This window comes from Solenopsis invicta, chromosome 10 (assembly GCF_016802725.1).
Source record: "Solenopsis invicta isolate M01_SB chromosome 10, UNIL_Sinv_3.0, whole genome shotgun sequence".
NCBI lineage: Eukaryota > Metazoa > Arthropoda > Insecta > Hymenoptera > Formicidae > Solenopsis > Solenopsis invicta.
The window spans coordinates 18652843-18666823 of NC_052673.1; the positions used below are offsets into that span (position 1 = coordinate 18652843).

Sequence of the window (13981 nt, forward strand, 5' to 3'; positions counted from 1 at the left end):
TTTACCTTTATATTAGGTTTTTTTTTTAAATATTATTTGTTTATTTGACGTCAAAACATTCACCCTTTACATTGGACAATTTTTATATAATTTTGTTATGTTCTAATATTAATGATATTGTTTTAAATGATAAAACTTCCTAAACTTTATTAGAGAAAATGTTATACTTAATTATATTCAACCAATCTATTGAGAAAATACAGGGGATGATAGCTTGGTACGTCCCTGATTCGGTCAACGATGGTGCACGATCACCCCACCTTGCGACCACGTCATTCATAACTGTGCAACGCGGCCTTGTACCCGGGACAATCGTTCGTACGAAAATTCGATCACGTTAGTGGGACATTGCAACATGGATGCCCCTTAGTATTCTCGATTCTCTAAGTGATCAATACATAAAAGTCATAATTTTTACAATTTTTACCGAATTTATACGTAATGATCAATTTTGTGAATTAATCATGATATATCATATAATTATGCACACTTGTCATTTTTTACATAAATATTTATTAAGAAATAACGTAAAATGTTTGACACTCACGTTTGAGAGACACAAACATAATAATAACGTGTATAAGATAAATAATATTCATCGTATTGTTTAAAACTATTATCACACAACACTCACCCGTACTAGGCATTATGATTATAAGATAATCACTAGAATAATCACCCAATTTTAAAAGACTTTCTTCTTTCAATTTCTTATCTTTGTCTATTTAACAATTTTGAAATATTTGCTTTTTCTTTATCATTGACTAGTTCCATTCATTTTTTTAATGAAAAAAATCTTACATCACTAGAAAGTCACAGCAATAAGTTAAATGGCTTACAAAATATATATAAAATAAAGAATTTCATCATTGTTAAAAATTTAAAAATGTTGATCTCAATTTTGATCAGCAAAAAATATTTTTTTTAATAATTCTCTTTGCGTGCAGATTATAAAGAATATATAAAAAATTTTTAATACTTTTGTTTAGATATTTCAAAATATTAATTTTTTTATCTTTATGACAAATTATTTAATTCTTCACAAGACATAACTTATATTTTCATAAGATATAAGTTATAAATTTGTACTATATGCTGTGTCTTTGTCAGATATTTTGTTTCACAATCCTTATTTAATCTAAATAAGAAACATTAATAATATTAAATTGAACAATGTGATAATTTCATTTTCATATAAAAGTCAGTCTTTTAACACGAGATGTCCTTGTACATAGCAAAATAGTTATTTTAAATCGAACGTCAAATCTTATAATATTATAACATTTTTATCATTTTACATAAATCTCTTGTCTCGTTTTGAAAAATTTATGCACACAATCGCAATATGGCACTAATAAATATAATGTGAGCAATAACATTATATTATAAAATAGTTTGCAAAGAAATATCAACAAGTCATTAAAATTTGCATTTGTAATATTTCTACTTATTGTTTGTAGATGTCTTAAAAATAGAAAAATTAAGTAAAATTCTAAAAGATGTTTGTTCATTGAATCATTTTTATGCATGCGGAAATGAAATGTTCAATTTAACACAGTGATTAATGAATGATAGCATCAATATCTTTCTTACAAACGCCACATATACATATTCGCATAAGTAATGGCATGCTTCATGATCGGTAAGCGTATCGTCAATTAAGTGCACATACTTTCTCTGTTCTAAACGGATTCTTTATATATTAAATACTGTATCAGCGCTTTTCTCTTTTAGATAACTATCTATTCGTAAAAAGAATATCTTCTTCCAATAAAGAAATCACAGACTTAAAAATATTCGCATCTCGTTGTTGATGCTTTTCGATGGAATGAACGCTTTTCGGATCCAAGTCCGAGACTCTGACACTACTTAAAAAGTAATGTTGCTCCGAAAGTTTTATTATATTTTCCACGGGCATCTTTGACGCATCTTTCCTGTAAAAAGAGAGAAAGATTACAATTACTAAAACTCAACACATCTAATTATTTGAAATACATTTAATATGGTGAAAGTAATAATCACCCACATTTAGCACGCTGTAAATAATGATTTACGTTGTACGTTTATGAATTACGTTTTATGAATTAATTATAATTAAATTGAATTCACAATCAAATCATCGTAATCAAATGAAGTTCACTGCAGCGTTACATTATACGCGACTATTATACTGATTGGACAATAGCTATAGAGAATAATTAGAAAGCGCATTTCCTCTCATAGCACTATTGCATTAAATCAATTTTATCACCAATTTTGCCTTTGTTATAAGATTTATACTGTTCTCGGCACATGTGTAGTGAAAATACAGACTATTGTTTCGAACAATACACTTACGGATGCAATTCGCGGAAGGTCATTAATATCGAACAATCTCTGGCCGTGACAAATAAAAGGTAATTTTGCAACGCTGACAAATGTTCGGCGGTAATCTGCATATTTGCCTTTCGCTCATCATCATTGCTAGTTTTTTGCAGGCTCTTATTTCCATAAAGTGGTTGGCACGAATCTAGGTTGGAACTAATTTCTGTTTGCGATACAAGACCATCGTTTACGAACGTTCTGTCAGTATTAGCAGATAAGATACATTCTGAACTGGCATTACAATTTCTATTAAAATAATCATCATCATCATCATCATCATTATCATCATCATCATAATCTTGTGTAATACGAAGCGTTTGAAAGTGTTCCTTTATGATTTCTATTTTTTGTACTGCCTTCTGAAACAGAGAGAAGTAAGCGTTCTCTAATGCACTCGCGTATTCAACAAAAATTTCTTCTTTTGTATGCATACGACTCTCTCGTGGGTATAAAAATACATACCTTAGGTTTATCGAGTGAAACATTAAAAACATTACAAATTTTATTTACTCTTGTCAAGTCAGAATATATCATATCATCATTTAGTAGCGATGCACATTTGGAGTAAATGTTGTAAATATAATTGATGTCCACGTAAGATAATCGCTGCATATTCCACATTCGCTCCAGCACTGAATTCTTTGGCAACTTGTTGCCAACAAAATTACATTTCTGCAACACACAAGAAAGATAGAAGTCAGTTAGGACTTGACGATAATTATTTGTAATAGCTAATGACTTCCAAATCAAATATCTACCTTTCCCGCAAGGCGAAGGTACCATTCGGCTTTCGCGATCGTGCGTAGTGGAACGCCAAACGTCGTTGGAGCTTGATTCGCGGGTACGAGAAAATTATGTGAAGGGGAAATGGCTGGCAGTTTCAGCTGCTCTTGTGCGATAGGCTGCGTAAGGGCGGCGCAAACCAAATTGCAGAACTCGTCAATGTGACCGGCTCGTTCGCCACGCTCCGTCGTCGCGTTCCGAAACCACTCGTCCAGCACGTTCCCGAGATCGTTCGGTGAGGACGTTTCATCATAGACGACAAAGCCATTTTTAAAGATTTTCAAATTGTTCTGCGGCGATTTCAAAAGCTCCTTTATGGCGGTTTTCATACGCGTCTTCATCCCAGAAAACAGATCGAACGGACAATAATTGCTGCGAGCGGTGATACTCTTTTTCCGCAACTAAAAAATTATTTTGTTTTAGTATATCATGTATGATACTTTTAAATTATGTAAAAAGCTAATGTCGTTATTCATCAAATACCTTGGCATATTGGTTGAGACAAAATGGACATCTTGAAAACTTTTGCTCCATCTCGTGTAAGTATCCCTGCTTCGGCTTTATCTCCACGCAAAACGTCGAAGGGCTTCGGAAAATGGTTTGATCACGATCCAATTGTAAATCCAAAAGCGTATAATCTGGAAACTTCAAGGCGTATGTGTCCATGACTTCCTTATGTCGGCGTTTCTCTGTAATAATGTAAAATCGAATGCGATAAATATCCCGATCATAAATATGAATATAATACTATTTTCTCTGCTTTTATTTTCAACGCTTTTTAATTTTACTGACTGCTAAACTTAATTATAGTATACTAAGAAAGAGACACTTAAGAAATTCATTTCTGGAATATAAATTTGCTTCACTGAAATAAATCTTTATTTAAATACGGTGAAATATAAATGTATTCCTAATAAATAAAAATTAATAAGAAAAATTAGATATATTTCATAGAAATTTATATTTCGTTTCCATAATTAAATTTTTTTTTTAAATCAGTAAATATTGAAAAAAAGTAATATTTACTTTTTAATATTTTGATTTTTTTCTCAGTATATGATACATATTCGATAACGTGCATATAATGAGAAAAAAATTGAAATATTAAACAAGCAAATACTTGTGATGTTTTTTTCGATATTTATTGATTATAAAAAAATTTCATCGTAATTATAAAATGTACATTAATTATGTAAAATATATCTCATTTTTCTTATTAATTGGTTTATTTATTAGGAATAAATTTTATCGCCCTCTATTTACATAAAAATATTATAAATAAATAAAGATTGCAGTGAAATAAATTACATGTTCCGCAAAATTTTGAAGTATCTTGTTTTCCGTATACAAGTCGTGAAATAACGATTGCCTAAAATAAAAATCATTTCTTCACTGGAATTGCACCGAAGGTAACACGTAGGCGCGAAACACTTGTGATTCACGTGATTCTAAAATAGAAGAAAGTCACGCGAGCGGTCGTGATGTCGAGAGTGTCTTGGCTAATAGCAGACCAAATCGCACATGAATGTAGTAATATAGCAAATATAGATACCGAAAGGAAACTTCCATTACATCCCTCGGGAAAAAGAATGCGTTACTCTTCGAGAAAATGGACTGATTTAAAGATCTTAAAATGCAACAAGTGCGACCTGCGAACGACGAATAGTGACTAACGGTAATTAACACGGAGATACAACTTTCTCGACAATTAAAAGATATCCAAATGTCATAAAAAGTCAGGAATTTAAATGCTGTCCATCGTTTCTCCCGCCATACCATTATCTCTCGTAGTAATTTTCATAGATTACACGTAGAAAGCGAAATAGCAATAATAGCAATAAAATAATAACGCCAATGGTGAATCATATTAAATATAAACATGCAAGCGCATTCTGCGAAACTGCAGGGAAACTGTCGTTCGCACTTAGTATCCAAAAAAAAAAAAAAAATACTCGATAGGTGTTGAGAGAGAGGAGATAAGAGTTACGGCGCTGCGAGACGCGCGTCTAAACAGCGCCATAATCTCTCACTGACGATTGCGAGACGATCGTTTATCGGGGGGGTAGCATAAATTAACGAGCGGGCGGTTGAACTTTCCCTACGAGCATTTGCCTCCGTCGAACGCACGCGGCCGTAAGATATCGCTACAATTAAACGTGTCAAACAGAAGTTGCCTCGTTATCTCGCTTATCCCTCGTCGGAATATTCGAACGGGTATCTCAAATTGGATGTACTCCATTAGTCACTCGTGTCTCGCAGAATCGTTAACGGCCGGATACAAACCATGTAGTTATTTGAGTTTCACGAGAAAGCGTCATATCGAGTATGGCCCGCAAGAAGAAAAACATTACGCGATCGCACGGTGCGACTTGCATTTCAGCCGCCTTTAATGATAATTAGTGTCGATTCGCAACACTCGTCGATTGCCGGTGACAAAGTAAAACGGACGAGGAGAAAGGAGCGAGTTGAGAAAAATCTTGGAAATTTAATTTTCTTTTTTTTTTGCCAATGCAACTCCAAGTCATTAAATGCACCGTATAAGCATTCTGCGTTCTTAATCGTCGTCAGGTACTTTTACTCGTCAAACCGCTTAGGTTTTGCCTATCGAGAGCTATAACAAAGCTATTTTGCTGTCGAGTAAATTTGACGACACGAATTTCTCTTCGCGTGATGAACGTCCGCGAAACGAGAGGTCCGTGTTAAAGGATAATGACGTATGGCAATCTTGCTAAACGCCGAACACGCGTGACTTCAAATTTCGTGCATCATGCACGAGGTTGCAGATCGATCGTGCGTCTTTCCTTTTTTTCTTCCACGGAGAGAAAGTTGCATATACACAACTAATACGAGCGCGATTGTAATTTCTCCGAAGCTATCTCTCCTGCTCCGAATTTACGTTGAGTCATTTAACGCGGTGATCTTTTTCTATAATTTACAAACGGATAATCGAAATCGCCCACTCATACAGCACAGATCTTCAAGAAATGTTGAGAGAATGTCTTAATGATGTGCCCGGAACGTCCCTCGAATAAAGTGTTGTATGGCGAGAATCTCATGCACTCACGATAGATCTAGCGTGTCTAATCTAAAAAAATTTGACTCGCGTAACGTATGCCTTGTGCGCGTTTGTCTCGTCTCAAAGCATTGCCAAAAGTTTATAGATTGCTCTATTATTTGAATGTAAAATTGGAGCAGAATCTTCTTAATGGTTTAAGAGTTATTTTTAATCTTGTACTTGCTTTTGAATCTTATGTAAAATCGCGTTTTATATTTATCGGTAAATTTGCATCTACGCAACGAGCTCGCGCATGATTCATTATCTTGTGCATCACATTACGCCTATTACGTGAATTGTATCTTTTTGAAGGTGCAATTTACGCGCGTGATAAAGAGGTCAATTACTCCAACCAGCCATTTTCGTTCAACTTCATACTACGTCCGTTCCAGCCTACGTTAGTTATTGTTGACCGTATCGGGCGAGGACTGATTACAACATACTATATAAACGCTCCACGCGGAAACGTAGTATCGAGATATTCTCACGCCGAGATAACATTATGTATTTCTGTACCGACATCATTAACGCGTCATTAACTGCATTTTTCATCGTGGAAGGCAGGCTAGTTGGTAGCGCTCAGAAATGAAACAATTACGAATCTTAATAATGCTTTATTGTGTAACTTGGAATGAGAAAAAGAGAAAGAGGAGAGAAGGGAGGAAAAAAACGCAGACAGCTATTTTTCTTACGATCTTATGGCGAGATATAAATTACGTGAGTCAAATATTTTAAATGAAATATGTTAAGTCTATCACGGATCTATCGTAAGTGCATAAAGGAGATTCTCGCCATAACAGCGACGGCGATGCAGAGTAGCGATGCCGCGTAGGTTTACATAGTCTCCGCTTACACATTCCTCGCTTCAATCTTTGAAAATAAACGTCCGACACACCCGGAGCGGTCCAGTTGCAAAAATATTCCGCGTGACGTGGGTTGATCTCCGAAAATAGATGATATCGAAGACTATCTCAGAAAACGAGAGAGGTTGAAACAAGAAAGAAAAAAAAACCAGAGACCCTCACGACGGAGGTTGCGGCAGGTGCAGCTTGCGTTAACGCGGACCATAAAGACTCGGCGTTACGTTATATACCGCAAGAATATCGAATCGCAAAAATTTCAAGTTCCGTGAGGCAATATCGATTTCCGGAAATATAACTCGCAATATTTTTATATTAACTTGATCGAGGAAAGAGAAGGATAACGTTGTTTTCACGCGACGTATAATCTTTCTTCTTCGAAATTTTCTTTGCTTCGCTTGGACGTCGCGCGTATCGCGAGTAATAAAACAAGAGAGCTTTCTTCGAACGAGTCGTTAATTAGAAAGACTTAAATTAAAGCGGCCGCGGGGAGAGTCACGATGGCACGATACACGCGGAATTCGGTTTTCGTATGATGCGTTATTACGCGTTGGACATGTACCCTGCGGCGTGTCATAGAGGAACGGGCCGCGCGGATGATTTCGCCGACGACGATGAAATTGACGGTGAAATTGCCGATATCGCCATCGTATTTTTGTCGTTTCCACTTTTGGTAACGACACGCACGAAAACCGTGAGGCGATGCGAGGCGAGGCGAGGCAAGGTGACGCACGTTTACAACGGGAAATCGATACTGCCGTATCACGCGAGTGCGCAATATCGTCGGAGATAATACCGCGCGCGATTCCCCAGTCCGGGAATAACGCGGCTCGCAGATAGAGGTATCGACAGTCGCGCGAATTGCACAATGCGTGCAAAGGCGCTCGCGGATACGATAACCCGCCCGGCGAACAACAGACCTCGAGAGGAGAGAGAGAGCTTTTAACGTTATCGGAGGAACGTCCGATTCGTACAACGCGCGCTGATCAAGTTTCCGCTGCTGTATTTTTGTCGGAGGAGCACGATTAATAATTGATTCTCGTTACGATAATCGGGAACACGAGTAAATAGCCGTGCGGCATCGATACTTACAGCTGAATTATTTATAAGCGGGATAACGCGCGCAGGCACGATGCAAAATGGAAATTGCAGGAGGAATATTGAATTTTATTACATATTCCGAGCGCGATAAAAGAAAAATTAGATACGGTCTATAGTTTAAAACTGTTATATCGCTAAACATTATTTGCCTTTTAAAGACACCTTTTTTTTCTCATACAAATTGCACGTTATGCATCAGCAAGCGCGGCAATTAGCCGCGTTTCCTTAACGATATTTCTCGAAATAGTACAGAGCTGGCAGAGCACTGGCGAAATAGGATTTCTTCGCTCGTAATCGCGGCGACTTGTCGCGAAATATATTTTCTAGTCGAGCACGTGACGTCGCCGCCGCGATGTCGTTTACCCTCGTCGCGTGTACCTTTTGCAATCAACCGGCCGACGACGGCGACGAGGCCGACGAACGACGGTAGCTTCTATTTCCAATCGCCGTCGCCGGAGAAAGTGCCAACGTGTCGGAATATCGACGAAGCCGCGAAAAGAAAAGCGGAAGAGCACGGCCGACCACTTGTTGCATCTGCACAGCCGCGGCCGAGCCAGACCGGATAGACTTTTCGTCGGTAAACCGGTGTGTAAACGGATAAATACAAGTTTATCCGGATAAGTGCGAGCACACGACGGTGCCGGGAACGCAAAAGAACGTGCGCTCTCTGCGAACTCAATTATAGAGTTTGATAGTAACAGTTTCCAATTTTATTCCGGCATCGTATGCATTGCTATAAATTATTTTATATCACTGGATCATTCACGTGTTTACGACGCAGGTAAACGCACGAATGATCGAGTAATATCAGATGACTTAAAAAATGTATGTATATACGCGAAAACGCATTGGTGGAAATAATAAAAGGAAAATAAGCGAAGGAAGTAAAAAAAAAATAGAAAAAATAAAAACATGAAAGTAATTATAAAATTGTGCAAGGGAGAAAAAAAATGTACATTATTCAACGTAATAAAAATGCATAGTAGAAACGGAAATTACATAAAAGAAAATGAAGACACGGTGACCGAGTATGAGCTCTCGCTGCTCAGCATTTAGTAAGTATAATAAACTTATAGCATAATAAATTCTCCCTCTCTCTTCGGTAAGTCCTGTCACGAACATGCCGGCCGCACGCCAATGAGCGAGAACCGTTACGCTCATGAGAACAAAAAGGTGACACGATCACGCGAGTGCGACGCAAAAGAGCACAAAACTCGCTTTACTCTTCGCATAACGACGCCAAGTCGTCTCGAAACGCCACAATCAAGACTCGTTAATTATACATATAGGGTAATATAAGAGTGAATTAATTTGTACGCGTTGCGTACACGAGATCGCGATGCGACACGGGGCATTTCGATTAGCATCTCTTTCCCCTTGGATGCAGCAGCGCGTAAATCCTGCACACCCACCTTATCAAGGCTTTTCTTGCAGGACCACGTTTCACAAAGTTTGTCCAACAGATTTCCGGTGGAAAACACCCGGCGCACCCTGCACGCTCTCGTCGCTGGGCGTCTATGCGTAAACAACGGCGATCCACGCCCACGTGTGGACGTATGCAAACGAGTATCGAACGTCGCGTCTATGCGGCGAGTCTTTGTCCGTTTTGCGTGGAAACGCGGCCCGCGCGCTGTGTCATTTCGTGCGAAAAATATACAACACGAATTTATCCTTATTTTTATCCCTTATATATATATTTGCTATATTCTACTTGGCTGTCATCCCCGTTATTGCGCTACGCGTTACGTGAAAAATTAACATATTAATAAGGGAGGATCGCTTGTTAATATCTTGAAATAATTTCGTGATCGACGGATCCCGATAAGGCGTGGAGCGACGACTGCCCGGAGCAGCCCGGAGCAGCCCGGGGTGATCTCGTAAGCACCGTAAGAGAAAAGGGAAGTAGTTCCACCGAACGAAATTACCGCGCGCGTTGCATACAATGGGCGGATCTCCTTCTCGCCGATAGCGGATGATAAACGTCGCTGCATTATTCAAAAATAAATCCCCCCCCTCCCCCTCTCGCGCGCGATCGCGAGCCACGATCTCGTCGCGCTTTCATTGTGTGCGCGTGTAATAAATGTTCTCGAACAAAACGCATCCTTCTGGGATATGGACGGAGCTAGGGAAGCAGCTGGAAAATTTTCGCCAAATGGAAATGATCGTACGTAGGCGTTCGCTCTCTACCGTGCTTCCGAATTAATTAACTTTGCTGTCTTGTTACTGACGTCAGTCATAATCGCCGAACGTGATTCTTTCGCTGTTTTCCAAATGCGTAGGCTCGTTATCAATCGCGAAACGATTTGTACGTGCATCGATGATTCTGCTTTTCAACTTCCGTGCAATAAAGTTTATTATTGACGCCAGTTGCCAAACGTGAGATTCTCTGAAATATCTCGCAGTTTTTTAAATGCAAAATATCATACATATGCATCTACAATCTGATTTTGACCTTTTGCGCGAGATAGAAAAAAAGTCGGAACGGAGATAGGAACGTATATATTGCCAGTTTTTGTTGACAATAAACGTACAGAAAATATATTAATATTTAATTTTAGCTTCGGGTGGGATCCGATAACACTGACGCGTTAAATATCAGCGAAAGCTCAAACGTACATATTTTATCGTTCGCTAAAAAATTTAAAAGCCTGTGAACCGAAGAAGTGGCACGTATGTATTCACTCAAAACATTGTCACGTTGTGAAATGAACATTGTAGCGAGGAATTTGTTTACTAAGCGGATACTTCAGTCTAAAAAGTTTGCATATTTTGAGAAATAAAAAGAATAATGTAAACTTTAACAAACGTTTATGAAAAAATTATTTATACGTTTCACCATAATTCTGGTTCACACGACAAACAGATAGTCTTTACGAGTATGCAAAAATTGACTTGAGTAGTTTTCGAAAAATTATGTCGATTGTAAAATGTTTATTAGTTTTTTTAGAAAACATAAAAACTAATAAACATTTCGCTATACAAAAATTTGTAAATATCTACTAAATATGTAGAAGTGAATGTGAACAAGTATAAAAAAATGTGCATAGCAGTTTTCTTTTAAAAAATTTCCAAAAGAGTAGACCACTTTTTTACTTAAAGAAAAATTTTTTCCGAATCATTTTTTTTATTTAAATAAATATTAGTATAATAAATTATTGTTAAACTTGGGAAATAATTCTTTATTAAGGAAATGACGTTAAACAAACATTTATTTGAAAATAAAAAATTTTGTTTAGTGTATAGATTAGAATATCTCCTTAATACGAGTAATCCTGCCGATTAGCGGTATGAAAATAATTGTCACCAATTTCTGCGAGGATGTTAAGTAAATGTAGAAAAAAAGTAAAAAACAATTAAAAGAGGTCGCTTGCTATCACGCGGCTTAATCTGTCATGATCGCACGACGAGACGCGACGGCCAGAAACATCTATCTCTCTCCAGCGATATTTATTAACGAGGGGTTTCCTCCTTTTAATTACTATAATAACTGCTTCTCTCCAATTTTGTCAGCATCCTTCTGACGTTATTCGTCGCTGCAAGCGTGTACAAGCGCCGGCTTCAATTTTATCGAGAAGATTCCCATCTTTTACATCATGTCAAATGATATTTGGATTTTCCGAAAGTTGAGAACATTATCAGAAACAATAAAGTCGAGACACAATCTCTCCTTAATACATCCCCAAAGTTTCCGCTCGCTACTATTTCAAGTCTTTCCATCTTCTCGAGTGACATCAGCAGAACAGAGACATATTTTTACAGACGTCCTACTCACGACGATGCAACAACTATGCACGCTGTGAAAACCAGCGGGAAAGGATTCATTCGCGTCTCTCTCGTCAGTGAAGTTTTATTTATTGCATTCACTTAAGCATACACACGTACATACACAGATCGCGTTCTCGTCCTTCGTTCAGATCAGTGATCTCTCGATTTCGCAGTGCGTCGCCGCGTCGCTGAGAACGATATTTAAACATTCTTATTCTACTCTGGCTTTTCCGAAGGTGCGATATCTTGGCGGACACCTCGGGGTCGTGGCCTTTTCTCGTAGGAGTGAATGATGGTACACGTCTCGCTTGTGAAACGTCGCGGCCAATGCCGACATTTTTTTTTCTTTTTTTTTTTTATAAATTGAAAGTGTGAAATACATACGTGAAATTTGGCGTTAAATTAAGAAACGTGATTGAAATGGCGAAACAGAGATTATGCGGGACACGTGTGTCGCAGGGACTTCAAGGAGGGACTCAAAAACGGATAACGGCGAAAAACGATAAAGCAGCGACACGGCACTCGGCGACCGCGCGCTGGCTTTAGAGCGTCTTCACGAGAACGCTTCTCATCTCGGGCGACGTCATCTTTTCGAGAGCGCACAGCTGCAGCCGAGAGGAGAGTGTGGGTCGCAGACAGCCCGCAGGAGCCGCGCGTCGTAAATTTAGTCCGCCAAGGCGGACGCGATGCACTTAATTTCCCAGCGCGAACGAAACGCCCCGCCGCCGCTGCGCCCGCGCCGCGCCGCCCGATTGGAGCCCGTGACATTTGGCTGAATTCTAAGTCAATTGTAAGAGAGTTTACTATCGATCGCGTTGCACTCGGTGGGAAAGCTGTGTCCGGCGCGCTCGCTCTTTCTCGACAACCTGCTTAATTAACTCTCGAGAAATGGAATGCATATAGGCATCGCGCTGATCGTTTCGTTCCGATACGACGGCAAGCGTTATTAAATTGCAAAGATACTCGTGGGCAAATGTATGGTTGATCGCGCGTGAGTATACGAACGCAGAAGCGATGGTTATGGCGTATTTCACCGTGCTTTCGAAGGGGAAGAAACCGTTTTCCCTAGCATTGGCTCTTTCGCTTTACGGCGCGCGGTGCGGCTTCGAGAGGAGCGCGCTCCATCGCGGATAGAAAGCCGTTACCGTCGAGATAAAATGTCAATATAATTATCGCCATTGTGACTATTAACGGTGACAGTGATGTTTCATTATCCGCGATTTAATGTAACGGGCTGCGTCACGCGAGCGACGCTACTTTTACGCGAAAATATTGCGATTTCGAATGAGATTGGAGAGACGTACGTCAGTCAGACATCGCATTATCTTATCCAAATAAGAATAAAAATACGTATCGAAAAAAAAAATTTTTTTTCGACAATCTTTGTAACACGACGGCTTTGTAATATTCATCGCGTATATTTTTTCTACGCTCAATGGCTATCCGAATACGAGAATTCTGCAATAACGAGAATAGTCGTGCTTTATTCGCTATTTTTAATTGAATTCGCGAAATCATAAATTGATTAAAGTCGCCGAGCTTAGCGACGGTCTATCCATTAACATCCAATAACGATTGATTTGCGTATAGTTGCGGAGAACATTCAGTTGTCTTTTTACAGACACTCTAGCATGCATCCGTAATGTACTTATATCGTAACTCGATACGATCGATCGCATGGCAAAAAAAAAAGAATGAGAATAAGATGCAACTGGATCGCCTCTTATTCACAATATTGCAGCGAAATCGATGAAATTTCAGCTCCAGACTCATCGCGTGCACAAGAAACCCGATGTCCCGGGAGGCTTCGGACGCGAAAGATGGTTATTCGGCCGGAGCGATCAAAAAATAAGGTGGCAGGTGTACGCCGACGTAAAATAACTCAGCGACTACCTTAATAAAAACGAAAAGATGGTGCGATTGAAACTAGTTACGACCCGACAGCACCTGTTCGTGTTTGTTTCCCGAGAAAGAGCAACACGATTACGTATAAATATTGGAAACTTACATTTTGTTGGAGAAAGCGGCGTACGGGGTGCTTGATAATTGGACG

The 13981-nt window shown here is 38.8% G+C and overlaps 2 protein-coding genes across 5 annotated transcripts in view; one reads left to right on the plus strand and one right to left on the minus strand.

The window, feature by feature from the left end:
• The window catches only part of LOC105197676, a 69013-nt gene that overhangs the window by 25554 nt on the left and 29478 nt on the right, over positions 1 to 13981 (plus strand). The gene's annotated exons all lie outside the window — the stretch shown is intronic.
• LOC105197674 (inositol-pentakisphosphate 2-kinase) overlaps positions 494 to 13981 on the minus strand; it is a 79962-nt gene continuing 66474 nt past the window's right edge. For 2 of the 3 annotated variants that reach the window (XM_026131570.2, XM_039454262.1), the window contains 5 exons: positions 3631 to 3836; positions 3123 to 3548; positions 2827 to 3036; positions 2338 to 2723; positions 494 to 1934 (listed from right to left, as the gene is read on the minus strand). In XM_026131570.2, coding sequence (XP_025987355.2) covers positions 1739 to 1934; positions 2338 to 2723; positions 2827 to 3036; positions 3123 to 3548; positions 3631 to 3836 — 1424 coding nt within the window. In that variant the 3' untranslated portion in view covers positions 494 to 1738. The remainder of the gene's footprint in view (positions 1935 to 2337; positions 2724 to 2826; positions 3037 to 3122; positions 3549 to 3630; positions 3837 to 13981) is intronic. The other variant, XM_026131571.2, reaches the window with a different exon arrangement.